Raw genomic sequence first — 16,816 nt, forward strand, 5'->3', positions numbered from 1 at the left:
TCAGTATTTCGATCGATAGTATTGATAAAATATTTTCAATAGCATTGATCGATTTGGTTCTCATTGTCCCACAAATACCTAAGCAGCACAGTCTCGGTATTTTTTAGAAGATTTAATATTAACATTCCCCCCTAAGAATGCCCGAATTTATCGAGGCATCTATAAGGATTTGTGGTAGTAAACTCTTGAGTAGCCATTCGAACTATGCCCCATTTCGTTTCTATGTGCCTTTTCTATCTGCAGTTAATGTGATCTTTCCAGGTTAGAATCTAATCGAGAACTACCAGTAAGATAGGACATTCATAATATGAAATGCCTGTATCGCAATGTCGAAGGAAAAATGATTCGAACAAATTTGTATGGAAACCCTTCGAAAGAATTTAAAAAACTGAGTGTTTTTCATAAAAATTTCATACAACCAGTACGCCAGAAAGACTTAAAGATCTTTCAATCCTTGTTTGAATACTATTCAAATGTTTCCTGGATAGGATTCTAAATGGTCTTGAATAATGAACTATATATTGTGAAATAATTATATTTAATCTTTGTAACCATTCATAGTGCGTTTTTCTTTTCACAAATAGGAAAAAATAGAAGTAGGAAAACGTTTAAAACGAACTTAAGAAGTTGGGTTATTGTCGATTTCAGTAGATCAATATGATAGCTCGATCATTTAAGATGAAGATGGAGGTAATTGCTGATGCTTGAATTGTTTAAATATACCAAAATATACCGGATAATTGTCCTGACTTTTTCTTAGTAACTGGTTATCCTTTAACATCTGTCATAAATACAGGGTTATTTATTCAGAGATTTTTTTTAATTTTAAATTAAACTCTTAAAATAGAAATGGATATGCGACATTTTAATTATGATCCGAAAAAACAATATCTGAAATTTACTTTTCAGAGATAAATTCATTAAAATGGTTTCGATCACTCCTTTGCAGCATTGTCACTGGTATGTCGGGAGTTACGTGAGTAATGTTGGCTTCCAAGCCTTGAATCGTAGCTGGCTTAATAACGAAGAAAGATCTCTAGAGTGTTATATTCGGCCATTATTATGTAACAATAAAATATTTTTCTGCTATAGTTGTTATATGCGAGGTAGGGTCAGTTACTGACCGATCCTCATAAAACTTGGTAGAAAGATTTAAGTTCATATAAAACTAGTTTATGTCAAATATCATTACAATATTCATTATTATAAGACAATTATGAATGTTCAAGTAATTTTCTGAAAGGAACCTTGTATGGGGACTAGGATTGCCCATTTCGAATAGAGAGTATTTGTGGAAAATTTCAGTCAGCTAGATCCTTTCGTTAGGACCCTATCAACAGACAGGCAGACGGGCATAGCTAGATTAGAATCTTATGACGATCCAGAATATATTTATGTACTAATGTCTGTGACAAATATTTTGATGTGTTACAAAAGGAATGACAAACGGGTATAAAATAAGTAAGAGTACAATATTCGGCCGTGCCGAATCTTAAATACCCTCCACCTAAATATGATGGTATAACAATTGAAATAATATAACAATAGTTAGAAAGACTAGTTTACGCAGAACATATTTTATCTCAAATGTACAAAAAAACAAGTAAGAAAGTATGGTCGGTCAAGCCCGACCATATAATACCCTACACTAAGTAAAAGAGCAAAAAAAAATTTTCTTTTAAAATTTAAATAATTTATATTTTTGAGTGATTTTCGGAAGTGGGCCTTATATGGGGGCTATGACCAATTATGAACCGATCACCATGAAATTAGGTCGTGTGATTTATATCTATATTGAAGTTGACTATGTTTAATTTTGTGTGTATACCAACATTTTTAAGCGATTTATGCACGTTAAAGTGATTTTCGGAAGCGGGACTATATGGGAGCTATGACTAATTATGGACCGATCGAAACAAAATTTGGTGACATGAATTTTGTGTATATAAAACTTATTTGGAGTGGAATTTGTGGAGATACATATATAAATTAAACATTTATGACCGATAAAGTCCAATTTCGGGAGGACATTTGTATGGGGGCTAGGTGAAATAGTGGACCGATTTCAGCCAGTTTCAATAGGCTTGGTCCTTGAGCCGAAAAAATAATATGTACCAAATTTTATCGAAATATCTTCAAAATTGCGACCTGTACTTTGCGCACAAGGTTTACATGGACAACCAGCCAGCCAGCCGACCAGACGGACGGACGGACGGACATCGCTTAATCGACTCAGAAAGTGATTCTAAGTCGATCGGTATACTTTAAGGTGGGTGTTAGACTAATATTTTTGGGCGTTACAAACATCTGCACAAAAAAAGAGTATACAAATATATTTAGACAAATTTCAAAATATTTCGTTGTGGGACATATGTGGGAGCTATGACCTATTATGATTCGATTGTCAAAATATTTTAACGTGATTTTTATGTATTTATGTGCTGTTGCCAATTATGTACCGATATTCACAAAATTCAGTATTATGATTTTTGAATACAAATTACTGATCTGTGTACTATTTTTTTTCAATAAATGGAAGATATGACCTCTTATGGTCTTAAGTATTTGAGAGCTATTTTTGTAGAATTTCATATCAACAACGCCATTAACAAAAGTGGACCTTATATGGGAGCTATGCCGAATTATGGACCAATATTTAAAAAATCTTGGATACAAATTACTGATCGGTGTAAAATTTTGGATATTTGTGCAGGTTAATGTGTTTTCCAGAAGTGGTTCTTATATGGAGGCTATCAGCATAAAATTTGGTATATATTGAATAAATTTGTTTCGAATTTCAACCTGATAACTATATTTGTAAGAAATTTATGAGGATTTTAGTGATTTTGGGGAGTGGAACTTATATGGGAGCTATGGTTAAATATGGACCGATATTCAAAAAATTCAGAAGTATGACTACTGAATACAAATTACTGATCTGTGCGTTATTTCATTTTGATATCGATATGTTTTTTGAATATTTTTTAAGGTTAGTATCTTTTTCGGAAAAGGGCCTTATAGGGGAGCTATGACCAATTATCGGCCAATCTGCATACAATTTAGTACAGTGATTTCTATGTATATGAGCATTATTTTTGCCGAATTTTTGTATTATAAAGATATTTATGAGTATTTAACTTATTTTTGGAAGTGGACCTTATATGGGAGCTATGGTCAAATATGGACCGATATTCACAAAATCCTGTAGTATGATTTCTAAATATATATTATGGATCCATGTAAAATTATGTTTTGATATTGATATTTTTTAGATATTTATGTAGGTTAATGTGTTTTTCGGAAGTGGTCGATCTTCACTGAATTAGGTACAGCGATTTTGGTATATATGGGGACTATCGACGACGAATTTCAACTTAATAGCGATATTTATATGACATTTATGCATATTTAAGTGATTTTCGGAAATGAACTTTATATGGGGGCTATGGTCAAATATAGGCCGATCCACAAAAAATTTGCTGTTGTAATTGTTTTAATCACGAAACGTGTTTTTCATTAATTTTGTGTAGATACTGCAATTTTGTAGGCATTGACAGACCATATAACCATATTTCGGGAAGAAATTTGTATGGGGGCTAGGAGAAATCATGGACCGATTCTTATAATTTTCGACAGAGTTAGTCCCTTTAACATTAAAATAACGTGTGTACGAAAACTTTGTTAAAATTATCAAGTTTATCAAGGTAGGCTCACATTTTGGTTCATAACTCTGGTTCTACTGAACCGATTTTGCTGATTTTCAATACCAAACTGCTTAGGAGAACAGTAAACATTGTTTTTGCAAGTCTACCAATTTCGTTTGCCTATTTTGGACGTGAGCGTATTTTACAGAGACAGACAGACGGACATGGCTCAATCAACTTAGAATTTCATAAGGATCAATAATATATATACTTTGTTCTGTCTCAGATGAATATTTCTCAATGTTACACACGGAATGACAAACTTATATATACCCTCATTCACCAATTATTGTGTTGGGGGTTATAAAAATCGATCTAGTCGGCCAGTTGGCAGTTCAGGAAACTGAAATTAGCTGCTGCTTTCTGTAGGTATTTTGTAAATTTAATTTTAGCATGAATTTTACTTTTCCCCTTAACAAATAGTTTAAATTATAAAAAGCTACATTTTCTTTTTTTGCTCTTTTCACCTATATACAATATAAGAAAATTTGTTAGATATTGAAACAATTTTGTTGAAATAAATTTTCTTTCATGTCCAAATCCACCGCATTAAAACAGTGATTTAAATAAACAACTACAGAAGATAATACCTTTGGATACAAAGTATTTATTTTAAATGCACAAGAATGAAATTCAACAAAAGCAAAATGCTGAAACTAAATTATTTTTTTGGTTAGAGGGGGTGTTTGGTGCTAAATGAATACCTAACTATTACGCGGGAATAGTATGAATCATTAACAAATATGATGAGATCAACAAAATCGAAAAAATAAATAAATGAAATGTATAAATAAAGAGTATAGTGTTGTAAAGGTAAACCATAACAATAAGTATTTTTAATTTTCCAATAATCATCTAAATGTACTTTATTAGCCCGGAAGAAAAATCAAGATTTTTAGAATTTGTATTTTGTATATAGATTTTATGAATAAATATTTTAAAACAAAAGTAATCAATTTTATTTACATTGCAGAACCATTATGAATGTGTATTGTGTTCTGTTTATCGATGGTCGCTTTGGTTTGCTTTAATTTTATTTCCGTTTTCCATAAGCCTACGAAAATATTGTATAAAATTAATATTGTTTTTTTTAACAATATCCAATTTTAATTCCCATATACAGGCCTGTCACAGAATTCTATTCTGATCGAAAGTGGAACTAATTTCTCATCGCTTCTTCAAAAAAGAAAAACTTTCTTTTGGAATGCAACCTCTTTCAGTTTTCAAATTGGAATTGATATTTCATTGTAATTATTTGTTTTTCTAAAATTTTTAATCAATTTCTGTACAAAAAACTTCACTTTTGTTGCGCTCAAATTAATATCAGAAATACAGTATCATTAAAAATTTTCGAATTAATAAATTTCACGGAATCTGAAGAACCTAAAACGAAATCGATAGGAATAAAAACTACGAAATTCCAAATTTGGCATGGTGTTTGTCGTCTCTTATTCAGCATAGGCACGTTCGACAACGTTTCATCCATTCTCTTCTTGAAATGATGTTGGATAGACCAATGCGAACCAGATGAGTCTCTAATTCGACTAAATGCAGATAATTGACTCAGGTGATCATAGAATAAACGGACATACGGGTGATACAAAAACAAAATACATGCAATACATTCTCATGAATTAAGTTTCTGACAACAGACTTAGGTTTTTGGCCATAGAGAATAGACATAGAGCGGAAACTCTCCTGTCAAAACCTAACTCAGTTGTCAGAAACCTAAGTGGTGGGAATGTATTAGTAGAAAAAACTAAAAACAAAAACAACACTCATATGTGTGATTATTTTGAGTAATTTTTTTGTTTGAGTTTTTTTTCTAGTTTTCGCTCTATGTTTCTCTATGTTTTTGGCTCTCAGTTACCTATCTATGCAGGTGATATTCCAAAGTTTTGTGCTCTTTCACAAACGGCAGGCGCTTCGCCTCGGATTATCTGGTGAAATATTCTGAGATTTACGAGAGCTTTGTTATGACACCTCTTCAATCGTTAAATACTTGCTCTAGTAGACATGATTTCAGCTTGAAAGAGAATATTATTATCTGGGACATAAAATTATTCACTTCAGAAGCCCATTGTCATCCGATTATATATTTTAGAATAAACCTTGGTTATTTATCATTATAGTTGCTGCATCCCTTTTTGGGATAATGGTGATAATGTTTACATATTTTCTTTGAATTATGTATGTAAGATATTTATTATCCTTTGGTGTCTGCTTGCATGTTCATTTACTAGCCATTCTCCTATAACAATCAATCAGTATTTCGATCGATAGTATTGATAAAATATTTTCAATAGCATTGATCGATTTGGTTCTCATTGTCCCACAAATACCTAAGCAGCACAGTCTCGGTATTTTTTAGAAGATTTAATATTAACATTCCCCCCTAAGAATGCCCGAATTTATCGAGGCATCTATAAGGATTTGTGGTAGTAAACTCTTGAGTAGCCATTCGAACTATGCCCCATTTCGTTTCTATGTGCCTTTTCTATCTGCAGTTAATGTGATCTTTCCAGGTTAGAATCTAATCGAGAACTACCAGTAAGATAGGACATTCATAATATGAAATGCCTGTATCGCAATGTCGAAGGAAAAATGATTCGAACAAATTTGTATGGAAACCCTTCGAAAGAATTTAAAAAACTGAGTGTTTTTCATAAAAATTTCATACAACCAGTACGCCAGAAAGACTTAAAGATCTTTCAATCCTTGTTTGAATACTATTCAAATGTTTCCTGGATAGGATTTTAAATGGTCTTGAATAATGAACTATATATTGTGAAATAATTATATTTAATCTTTGTAACCATTCATAGTGCGTTTTTCTTTTCACAAATAGGAAAAAATAGAAGTAGGAAAACGTTTAAAACGAACTTAAGAAGTTGGGTTATTGTCGATTTCAGTAGATCAATATGATAGCTCGATCATTTAAGATGAAGATGGAGGTAATTGCTGATGCTTGAATTGTTTAAATATACCAAAATATACCGGATAATTGTCCTGACTTTTTCTTAGTAACTGGTTATCCTTTAACATCTGTCATAAATACAGGGTTATTTATTCAGAGATTTTTTTTAATTTTAAATTAAACTCTTAAAATAGAAATGGATATGCGACATTTTAATTATGATCCGAAAAAACAATATCTGAAATTTACTTTTCAGAGATAAATTCATTAAAATGGTTTCGATCACTCCTTTGCAGCATTGTCACTGGTATGTCGGGAGTTACGTGAGTAATGTTGGCTTCCAAGCCTTGAATCGTAGCTGGCTTAATAACGAAGAAAGATCTCTAGAGTGTTATATTCGGCCATTATTATGTAACAATAAAATATTTTTCTGCTATAGTTGTTATATGCGAGGTAGGGTCAGTTACTGACCGATCCTCATAAAACTTGGTAGAAAGATTTAAGTTCATATAAAACTAGTTTATGTCAAATATCATTACAATATTCATTATTATAAGACAATTATGAATGTTCAAGTAATTTTCTGAAAGGAACCTTGTATGGGGACTAGGATTGCCCATTTCGAATAGAGAGTATTTGTGGAAAATTTCAGTCAGCTAGATCCTTTCGTTAGGACCCTATCAACAGACAGGCAGACGGGCATAGCTAGATTAGAATCTTATGACGATCCAGAATATATTTATGTACTAATGTCTGTGACAAATATTTTGATGTGTTACAAAAGGAATGACAAACGGGTATAAAATAAGTAAGAGTACAATATTCGGCCGTGCCGAATCTTAAATACCCTCCACCTAAATATGATGGTATAACAATTGAAATAATATAACAATAGTTAGAAAGACTAGTTTACGCAGAACATATTTTATCTCAAATGTACAAAAAAACAAGTAAGAAAGTATGGTCGGTCAAGCCCGACCATATAATACCCTACACTAAGTAAAAGAGCAAAAAAAAATTTTCTTTTAAAATTTAAATAATTTATATTTTTGAGTGATTTTCGGAAGTGGGCCTTATATGGGGGCTATGACCAATTATGAACCGATCACCATGAAATTAGGTCGTGTGATTTATATCTATATTGAAGTTGACTATGTTTAATTTTGTGTGTATACCAACATTTTTAAGCGATTTATGCACGTTAAAGTGATTTTCGGAAGCGGGACTATATGGGAGCTATGACTAATTATGGACCGATCGAAACAAAATTTGGTGACATGAATTTTGTGTATATAAAACTTATTTGGAGTGGAATTTGTGGAGATACATATATAAATTAAACATTTATGACCGATAAAGTCCAATTTCGGGAGGACATTTGTATGGGGGCTAGGTGAAATAGTGGACCGATTTCAGCCAGTTTCAATAGGCTTGGTCCTTGAGCCGAAAAAATAATATGTACCAAATTTTATCGAAATATCTTCAAAATTGCGACCTGTACTTTGCGCACAAGGTTTACATGGACAACCAGCCAGCCAGCCGACCAGACGGACGGACGGACGGACATCGCTTAATCGACTCAGAAAGTGATTCTAAGTCGATCGGTATACTTTAAGGTGGGTGTTAGACTAATATTTTTGGGCGTTACAAACATCTGCACAAAAAAAGAGTATACAAATATATTTAGACAAATTTCAAAATATTTCGTTGTGGGACATATGTGGGAGCTATGACCTATTATGATTCGATTGTCAAAATATTTTAACGTGATTTTTATGTATTTATGTGCTGTTGCCAATTATGTACCGATATTCACAAAATTCAGTATTATGATTTTTGAATACAAATTACTGATCTGTGTACTATTTTTTTTCAATAAATGGAAGATATGACCTCTTATGGTCTTAAGTATTTGAGAGCTATTTTTGTAGAATTTCATATCAACAACGCCATTAACAAAAGTGGACCTTATATGGGAGCTATGCCGAATTATGGACCAATATTTAAAAAATCTTGGATACAAATTACTGATCGGTGTAAAATTTTGGATATTTGTGCAGGTTAATGTGTTTTCCAGAAGTGGTTCTTATATGGAGGCTATCAGCATAAAATTTGGTATATATTGAATAAATTTGTTTCGAATTTCAACCTGATAACTATATTTGTAAGAAATTTATGAGGATTTTAGTGATTTTGGGGAGTGGAACTTATATGGGAGCTATGGTTAAATATGGACCGATATTCAAAAAATTCAGAAGTATGACTACTGAATACAAATTACTGATCTGTGCGTTATTTCATTTTGATATCGATATGTTTTTTGAATATTTTTTAAGGTTAGTATCTTTTTCGGAAAAGGGCCTTATAGGGGAGCTATGACCAATTATCGGCCAATCTGCATACAATTTAGTACAGTGATTTCTATGTATATGAGCATTATTTTTGCCGAATTTTTGTATTATAAAGATATTTATGAGTATTTAACTTATTTTTGGAAGTGGACCTTATATGGGAGCTATGGTCAAATATGGACCGATATTCACAAAATCCTGTAGTATGATTTCTAAATATATATTATGGATCCATGTAAAATTATGTTTTGATATTGATATTTTTTAGATATTTATGTAGGTTAATGTGTTTTTCGGAAGTGGTCGATCTTCACTGAATTAGGTACAGCGATTTTGGTATATATGGGGACTATCGACGACGAATTTCAACTTAATAGCGATATTTATATGACATTTATGCATATTTAAGTGATTTTCGGAAATGAACTTTATATGGGGGCTATGGTCAAATATAGGCCGATCCACAAAAAATTTGCTGTTGTAATTGTTTTAATCACGAAACGTGTTTTTCATTAATTTTGTGTAGATACTGCAATTTTGTAGGCATTGACAGACCATATAACCATATTTCGGGAAGAAATTTGTATGGGGGCTAGGAGAAATCATGGACCGATTCTTATAATTTTCGACAGAGTTAGTCCCTTTAACATTAAAATAACGTGTGTACGAAAACTTTGTTAAAATTATCAAGTTTATCAAGGTAGGCTCACATTTTGGTTCATAACTCTGGTTCTACTGAACCGATTTTGCTGATTTTCAATACCAAACTGCTTAGGAGAACAGTAAACATTGTTTTTGCAAGTCTACCAATTTCGTTTGCCTATTTTGGACGTGAGCGTATTTTACAGAGACAGACAGACGGACATGGCTCAATCAACTTAGAATTTCATAAGGATCAATAATATATATACTTTGTTCTGTCTCAGATGAATATTTCTCAATGTTACACACGGAATGACAAACTTATATATACCCTCATTCACCAATTATTGTGTTGGGGGTTATAAAAATCGATCTAGTCGGCCAGTTGGCAGTTCAGGAAACTGAAATTAGCTGCTGCTTTCTGTAGGTATTTTGTAAATTTAATTTTAGCATGTTGCCCTTTTAATCTTAACCTCTCTCTGATTCTCGATCAACCGAAGTGAGTCAGTTATATACTCTGATATTCTATGGCACACAGGTCTTCATATTGCTGCACGTATGTATATGCCTCGATCAAATGATCTTTCAATATGGTTTACAACTTACTGTGGTCCTGTCTCAATGGATCTAGACATGTTATTGTTGATTGTCCTCTATTATTCTGATGCATTCCTTCACTTCTACATCACAACCTTTCGATAAGATTATCATTGATGCGAGACCACATTTCATTGACATTAGTCTCTTAAAAGGGTAAGAATTAGTTTCGAAAATATAAAATATGTTCAGCTTTTGTTCTCGGTGTTTTTAATTTGCTCATTTTGTATATACTCCGCTGGTTAGATTTAGAATATAAACACTTTTTCTCCTATAAGTCGCCACTTTGACTGTCTGACCTATTTTCAAATGATCGCTATGTTAAGTGGTTTTATGACAAAGCCAATCACACTGTCTCGAATCTTACAGAAGTCACTAAATATTTTCCAATTTTCATTCATCTTACCAATTACATATTTTCAAATTAGCAGCCCGATTTTAGTTGCGTGTCATATTTAGTAGTAATCAGACCCTTTCAAATTGGTTCCGACGTTGAAATTTAATTTTTCCTTAGTCCAATTCCAAATTGTTTTATTCTTGAAATACAATCAAATACAATGAGTAGCGTTATGGTTTCACTAAACGATTTAGTGATCCAGTGATAATTTTTTTATTGCTGCCGATAAGAGATTTTGCTATTAAACCGCAATAAGTATGATATTTGTTAAGATCTTTAGGGAGTAAAATACTAAAAAAAACACAAATATTTGCTTTAATTTTCTAAAACTAATTAAGCATAGAATGCAAAACTTAATTGAATGAGAACAAGTACAAATAACATTTTTGGACTGAACTACATTTCTGCACGTTCCAACAGATACAAAATAATTCTACAAACAAATAAATAAATACATATTTTGTATTTTATTTTTATAACAAAAAAAAAAAATATATAAAAAATAAAAGTAAATTTTCTTGTTTTGTATATAGAAGAATAGAAATTGTTTTTATATTTAATTCATTTAATTTGTTGGTGGGTTGTTTGGTTGGTTGGTTGTTTGGTCGATCGTTCGTTTGTTTGGTGTGAAATCTCACAATTGTTAATAGATTTGGCCGTTTCGGTTTTGTATACAAATGCTGTATTTGTACCGAGTATTCTAAAGATTTAAAGATCATTCATACATTCATTTAGACAAACAAACAGATAGACAGACAGACATTTAAACACGTCTGTACGTATCTACGTACGTACGTGTGTACATTCAGATTCAATTCTACTATGTGAACAAGGGGTGATCATTACGAAAAACGGATATAGAATTTTTAGTATTAAATTAAACGTCAGCAACGCTGGAGCATAATTTCCATAGAGAACATCACACTCGTTAAACTAAAAACGTTTTCTATGCAAAAACACATTCATTTAGTCACACTCGTTTCTGTGTTAAATACAATTTGCAAATACGCATTTTGCACGATCAATTTACAACTGCATTTAATGTAAAGATTAAGTGAAAATAAAAAATCAAATACAATTTATGTGAAGAAAAGTAAAAAATATTTTACATCTTGCAACAAAAAATAAAATCATAAATTGAGAAGAAAAAAAAAATCAAATCTCTATATGATTGTGTGCCAAAAGTGTCGCGTGTGTTTAGTCGTAGAAAGTGTAGTTTAGTATTGAAAATCATATAAGTGTTTAAGATCTGTGAGTGTTTTTTACACAATTTCGGTGCGTGCCATTTTAAGATTTCAACGAATTTTCCAACAACAACGAGGACACAGCATATCAATGCAACAGCAACAATTAATAAGATTTAATAAGTAGTGTCACATTCAACGAAAAGTGAATAAAATAAAAAAAACTTTAAGAATTAATTCAATTTATCTAGAATTCTGTCATTACTGTTGGCGTTAAAAGCTTTCAAATGCATTCCACGACATGTGGTATTGGTGCCAGCACCAGTACTAGTAACTCATCTTCAGCTGCCATGCAATCGTAAGTTGAATTAAATTAATCATGTATTTTTTTCAGATTTTTATATTTATTTTGAAATTGTTTCCTTAAATTTAAGAAGTTTCTAAATTTTGAGATTGAATAACTTAGACATGTTCGCGAAGTAGGTATCTCAGATAAAGGATATCAACTGAATTCATTAGCTGATTTTGAAATGCTTATCAGATGTGTATTTTTTGATAAATTATATGATGTTCGAATATTTATTTGGCTTCAAAGTAATTTTAAACAACGTAACTAACTTAACACTTTTGCGGTTGGGTGGGGTGGTCAGTTTACTAACCAGATTTTCTATAGTCTTTAAAACATAGTTTATTGCCTTTTTACTCAACAATTATATTTTTTGAAGTCATCGTTTATGATTTTTTGCAAAACTTTGCCGTCAGGGTGCTCTGGTTAGATAAATATATTAATTTGAAAATATTGTAAAAATCAGTGTTACTTTGTTGATATTTAGGCTGTTTGTTCATAAAATTTAGTTAAAACAAGTAAGAAAGTATGGTCGGTCAAGCCCGACCATATAATACCCTACACTAAATAAAAGAGCAAAAACATTTTTCTTTTAAAATTTCAATAATTCATATTTTTGAGTGATTTTCAGAAGAGGGCCTTATATGGGAGCTATGACTAATTATGGACCGATCACCATGAAATTAGGTCGTGTGATTTATGTCTATATGAAAGTTAACTATGTTGAATTTTGTGTGTATACCAACATTTTTAAGCGATTTATGCACATTAAAGTGATTTTCGGAAGCAGGTATATATGGGGGCGATGATTAATTATGGACCGATCGTAACAAAATTTGGTGACATGAATTTTGTATATTTAAAACTTATTTGGAGCGGAATTTGTGGAGATACATATATAAATTAAACATTTATGACCGATAAAGTCCAATTTTGGAAGGACATTTGTATGGGGGCTAGGTGAAATAATGGACCGATTTCAGCTAGTTTCAATAGGCTTGGTCTTTGGGCCGAAAAAATAATATGTACCAAAGTTGATGGAAATATCTTCAAAATTGCGAACTGTACTCTGCGCACAATGTTTACATGGACAGCCAGCCGACCAGCCAGACAGACGGACATCGTTTAATCGACTCAGAAAGTGATTCTATGTCGATTGGTATACTTTAAGGTGGCTGTTAGACTAATATTTTTGGACGTTACAAACATCCGCACATACGCATTATACCCTCCTCACTATCGTGGTGTAGGGTATAAATATTCGATTTCCAAAAAATTTTACGAAACTAAAATTTTTCTCATAGTTATTTTTAATGCCAACCGCCAGGGTGGTTAGTAAGCTAACCACTTCACTCCATAAAAAACCTTGGAATGGAGTGGCTTTTTCATGTTTTGATTAATTTTTTCTTACTTTTTTATAATAAACTAACCTTGATTAAAGTAAAAATGCAAATGTTTTGATTTTAAACTTATACACAAAAAAGCATGGCTGAAAGAGTTAAGACAATCGGACAAATAAGTTGATTTTCGATTTTGATGATTGCAATGATGTATATAAGGCTATTATAGTATATTGTAGGTCCAAATGGGTCAAAATCGGGAAAAATATTTTTTAACCCGAATTTTTTTTCAGCAAAAAAATTTGTTTGTAATAAAATCTTTTTTTTAAAAAAAATTAAAAAATCTCAATTAGATTCAAAAATATGCCACTTTGTTCTTGAAAAATATTGCAATTTTACATACCAAAAAATTTTTATAAATTTTCTTAATATTTAATTCAACAACAAGTGATTGGTTCTGATTTAGTCATATTAAGAAAATTTATAAAAATTTTTTGGTTTGAAAAAGTACAATACTTTTTGAAGGACGGAGTTTTGAAGAGGCATATTTTTGAATACAATTGAGATATTGACTTGAATTTTTTTTTTGTAAGAAAAAAAAATTAACTTATCTTAACATAAAAATCATTTCGGAATAAATGTGGATCAAATTGTTCCTAATATTTGCAATCCTATTAAAATTTTGATACAAATTTTAGTTTAGAATATCAATAAATATGTAATATGTAATAAAATCTGTATTTATTAACAAAACTCAATGATATTTTCAACGTTTTTTTAAATTTATCATTCTAAATAACAAAGTGTAAAAAAGGTGTCAAAAGGTCAAAGGGAATCCCACAATTCCTAAAAATTTTAGCAAAAATCCCAAAAATTATATTTTTTAAAATTTTGACCTAGGGTCCACATTTCCTTTGGGATTGGTAAATACTTTGGGAATAAATAGGGAACTGATTAAGGTTTCAAAAGCTGCTTTCTTTTGAAAGCAGCTTTTTCTGATCCCAGCTTTGGGATTTTAGAACATGTGGCCCAAAGTTGAATTTTTGATAAAAGAAATAGTTCACATTCTGAAGGGCGACATCTTCGAAAAATAGGAAATTTTTTTTATCAGAATCTTCTTCATAAAGATATCTTACAGAAAAATATAAAATTGTTATATGGTCTTAAACAAATTTTTTTTTAATAAAGAAAGAGTTAAGTCACCTTTTCGCTCCAAAAATCAACTATTTTTTTAATATTTAAATTGAAAATCATTTATTTTTGGATCTATAATTGATATTGCTGTGAAATCTTTTGTATATTATTATTAATTTAGTTATCTAACTAACAAAACAATTCGAGTCCATTCCGTCCAAAATTACGACCTATATTTTTAAAAAAATGGACCAAGGTATGGCAAAATTTTAAAATTTAAATTTTGAAATGCCTATAACTCGGAAATTATAAGAGATAAATAGCACACCAATGTTTTTCAAAAATATAAAAATCTTTGAAATCGGGTTGGAAACAAAAAAAATGGCACGTGATTTAAAATTTTTTATGTCGAAGATACCCTAGTTTGAGCTCCCATAGCGCCGCTCCTGGAGCATTTGTAGTGCCCATTTTAATAACTTAAACTCGAATACTATTGGCTACGCCCACGTCAAATTTTATTCCGATCGAAAAAGCCGTTTAGAAATGCCAGATTTATTTCCATAAAATTTCGATTCTGACGCACAGTGGTCAGTAGCGTTCCTAATTTCCCGGACTTTTTCCTTTCCCGGGAGGAAATTAAAAAACCGTTTCATTCCCGGGAATTTTCAACCAGAATAAATTGTCTTATAATTTGACCAGCATTTTAAAAGAAGTATAAAATAACTATATTTGGTTGTACAATGTTGGTCCAGCCTTTTAAGGGTTTCTAATTTAATAGTGGAATTTGATCGGTATTGTCACACTCGTAGTTTTCGATGCTATAAAATCAATAAATCGGAATTAATAGAATAATTAAATTACCAACAAATTTGGCCATCGCAACGAATCTGAATTTTGTAACTTTAAGAAGAAAACTTATAAGGAAATTCCCAAACATTTCCCCTAAATTTTACAAAAAAATATTACCGGTAAATTTTTCCCGTGTAGGAAAAGATTCTGATATGGGGGAAGAATTTTTGGGATGATTTTATTTTGAAAAGAATTTCCATTATGATTTTTTTTTTTTTGTAAAGAATTAGCAAGATGATTTTTTCCAAGAATTTGTGAGAAAGACAGTTTAGTTTTTAGTAAGAAAAGAGTCATTTCATATTTATTTGTTGCCAATTTTATTTCTGGTGGTCGAAGAACGGGTTTGCAATTCCCGTTCTTCAATTTGTTTTATTCCACTTGTTCTTTTCATATGAAAACATTTTAATTTATTTATCATTTTTTGTGTAATTGTGAAATAATAATATGAAAAGTTTTTATGAAAACGAAAATTAAAAGTTATTTTTCATTTCACCGTTTCAAAGAACCAGAATCGACCCCCTGTTCTGTTCATTACGATTTTTTTTACGAATTTTATAGTTGATTATTTTCAAGAATTTCTGCTTGTTTGTATTAAAATGGGAAGAATTTGATTTTTTCAAGAATTTTTGAGATTGAAAATTTAGTTTTCATATTTTTTGTAATTAAATTTCAGTTCTACATAGGGATTTTTCTTTGGAGAAAAATTTTGAAGATGAATTTTTTCAAGAATTTGATTTTGTATTTAAAAGAAGTTTTTTTTTTAAAGAATTGGTGAGAGAGAAAAGTTTGTTTGGAATAAGGAAAGTGTTTTTTCATATTTTTTTTTTGCAATTTAATTTCCCTTCTGAATTAGGGGGAATAGAATTTGTGTCATATTGATTGAATTTTGGTTAGTTTTCCATTCTTTGAATCTGATGTAGAATATATTTTATAGAAAGCCTTAACTTATTTAAATTAAAAGGGAAGATTAATTAGAATACTTAATTTCATGTTTTTGTAAAAAAATAAGTTTTTTATGGATTTTTAATTTCCGTTGAATGAATTTCCACCGTGTTGGGTTATTGACCCTCATTGTGTTGTTGCTTTTCTTATTCCAATTCATAATTTTCCTTACACCACAATTAATTATTTTTATACTTAAATATAGTTTTCATTACAGTCTTATTCTGTTTACGTTGTTATACTCTGTTTAGTTGTGGTTTTTTTATATTCTTGCTAATTTTTGTTTATGCGTTAATCGTAAAATAAATAAGAAAATAATAATAAATCTATTTAGTGTTAATAATTTATATTAGCGCTGATGATTGTGATTCACAAAAAAAATATTTTTTTTTTTTGAAATAAATATATGAAAT

The 16,816-nt window shown here is 30.7% G+C and overlaps 1 protein-coding gene across 2 annotated transcripts in view; it reads left to right on the forward strand.

Moving 5' to 3' along the window:
- Positions 1-11,728: 11,728 nt before the first annotated feature.
- Positions 11,729-16,816, forward strand: part of LOC135958764 (glutathione hydrolase 1 proenzyme) — an 89,267-nt gene continuing 84,179 nt past the window's right edge. The window contains exon 1 of one of the 2 annotated variants that reach the window (XM_065509659.1): positions 11,729-12,150. In XM_065509659.1, coding sequence (XP_065365731.1) covers positions 12,080-12,150 — 71 coding nt within the window. In that variant the 5' untranslated portion in view covers positions 11,729-12,079. The remainder of the gene's footprint in view (positions 12,151-16,816) is intronic. The other variant, XM_065509661.1, reaches the window with a different exon arrangement.

This window comes from Calliphora vicina, chromosome 4 (genome assembly GCF_958450345.1).
Source record: "Calliphora vicina chromosome 4, idCalVici1.1, whole genome shotgun sequence".
Taxonomy (NCBI): Eukaryota; Metazoa; Arthropoda; class Insecta; order Diptera; family Calliphoridae; genus Calliphora; species Calliphora vicina.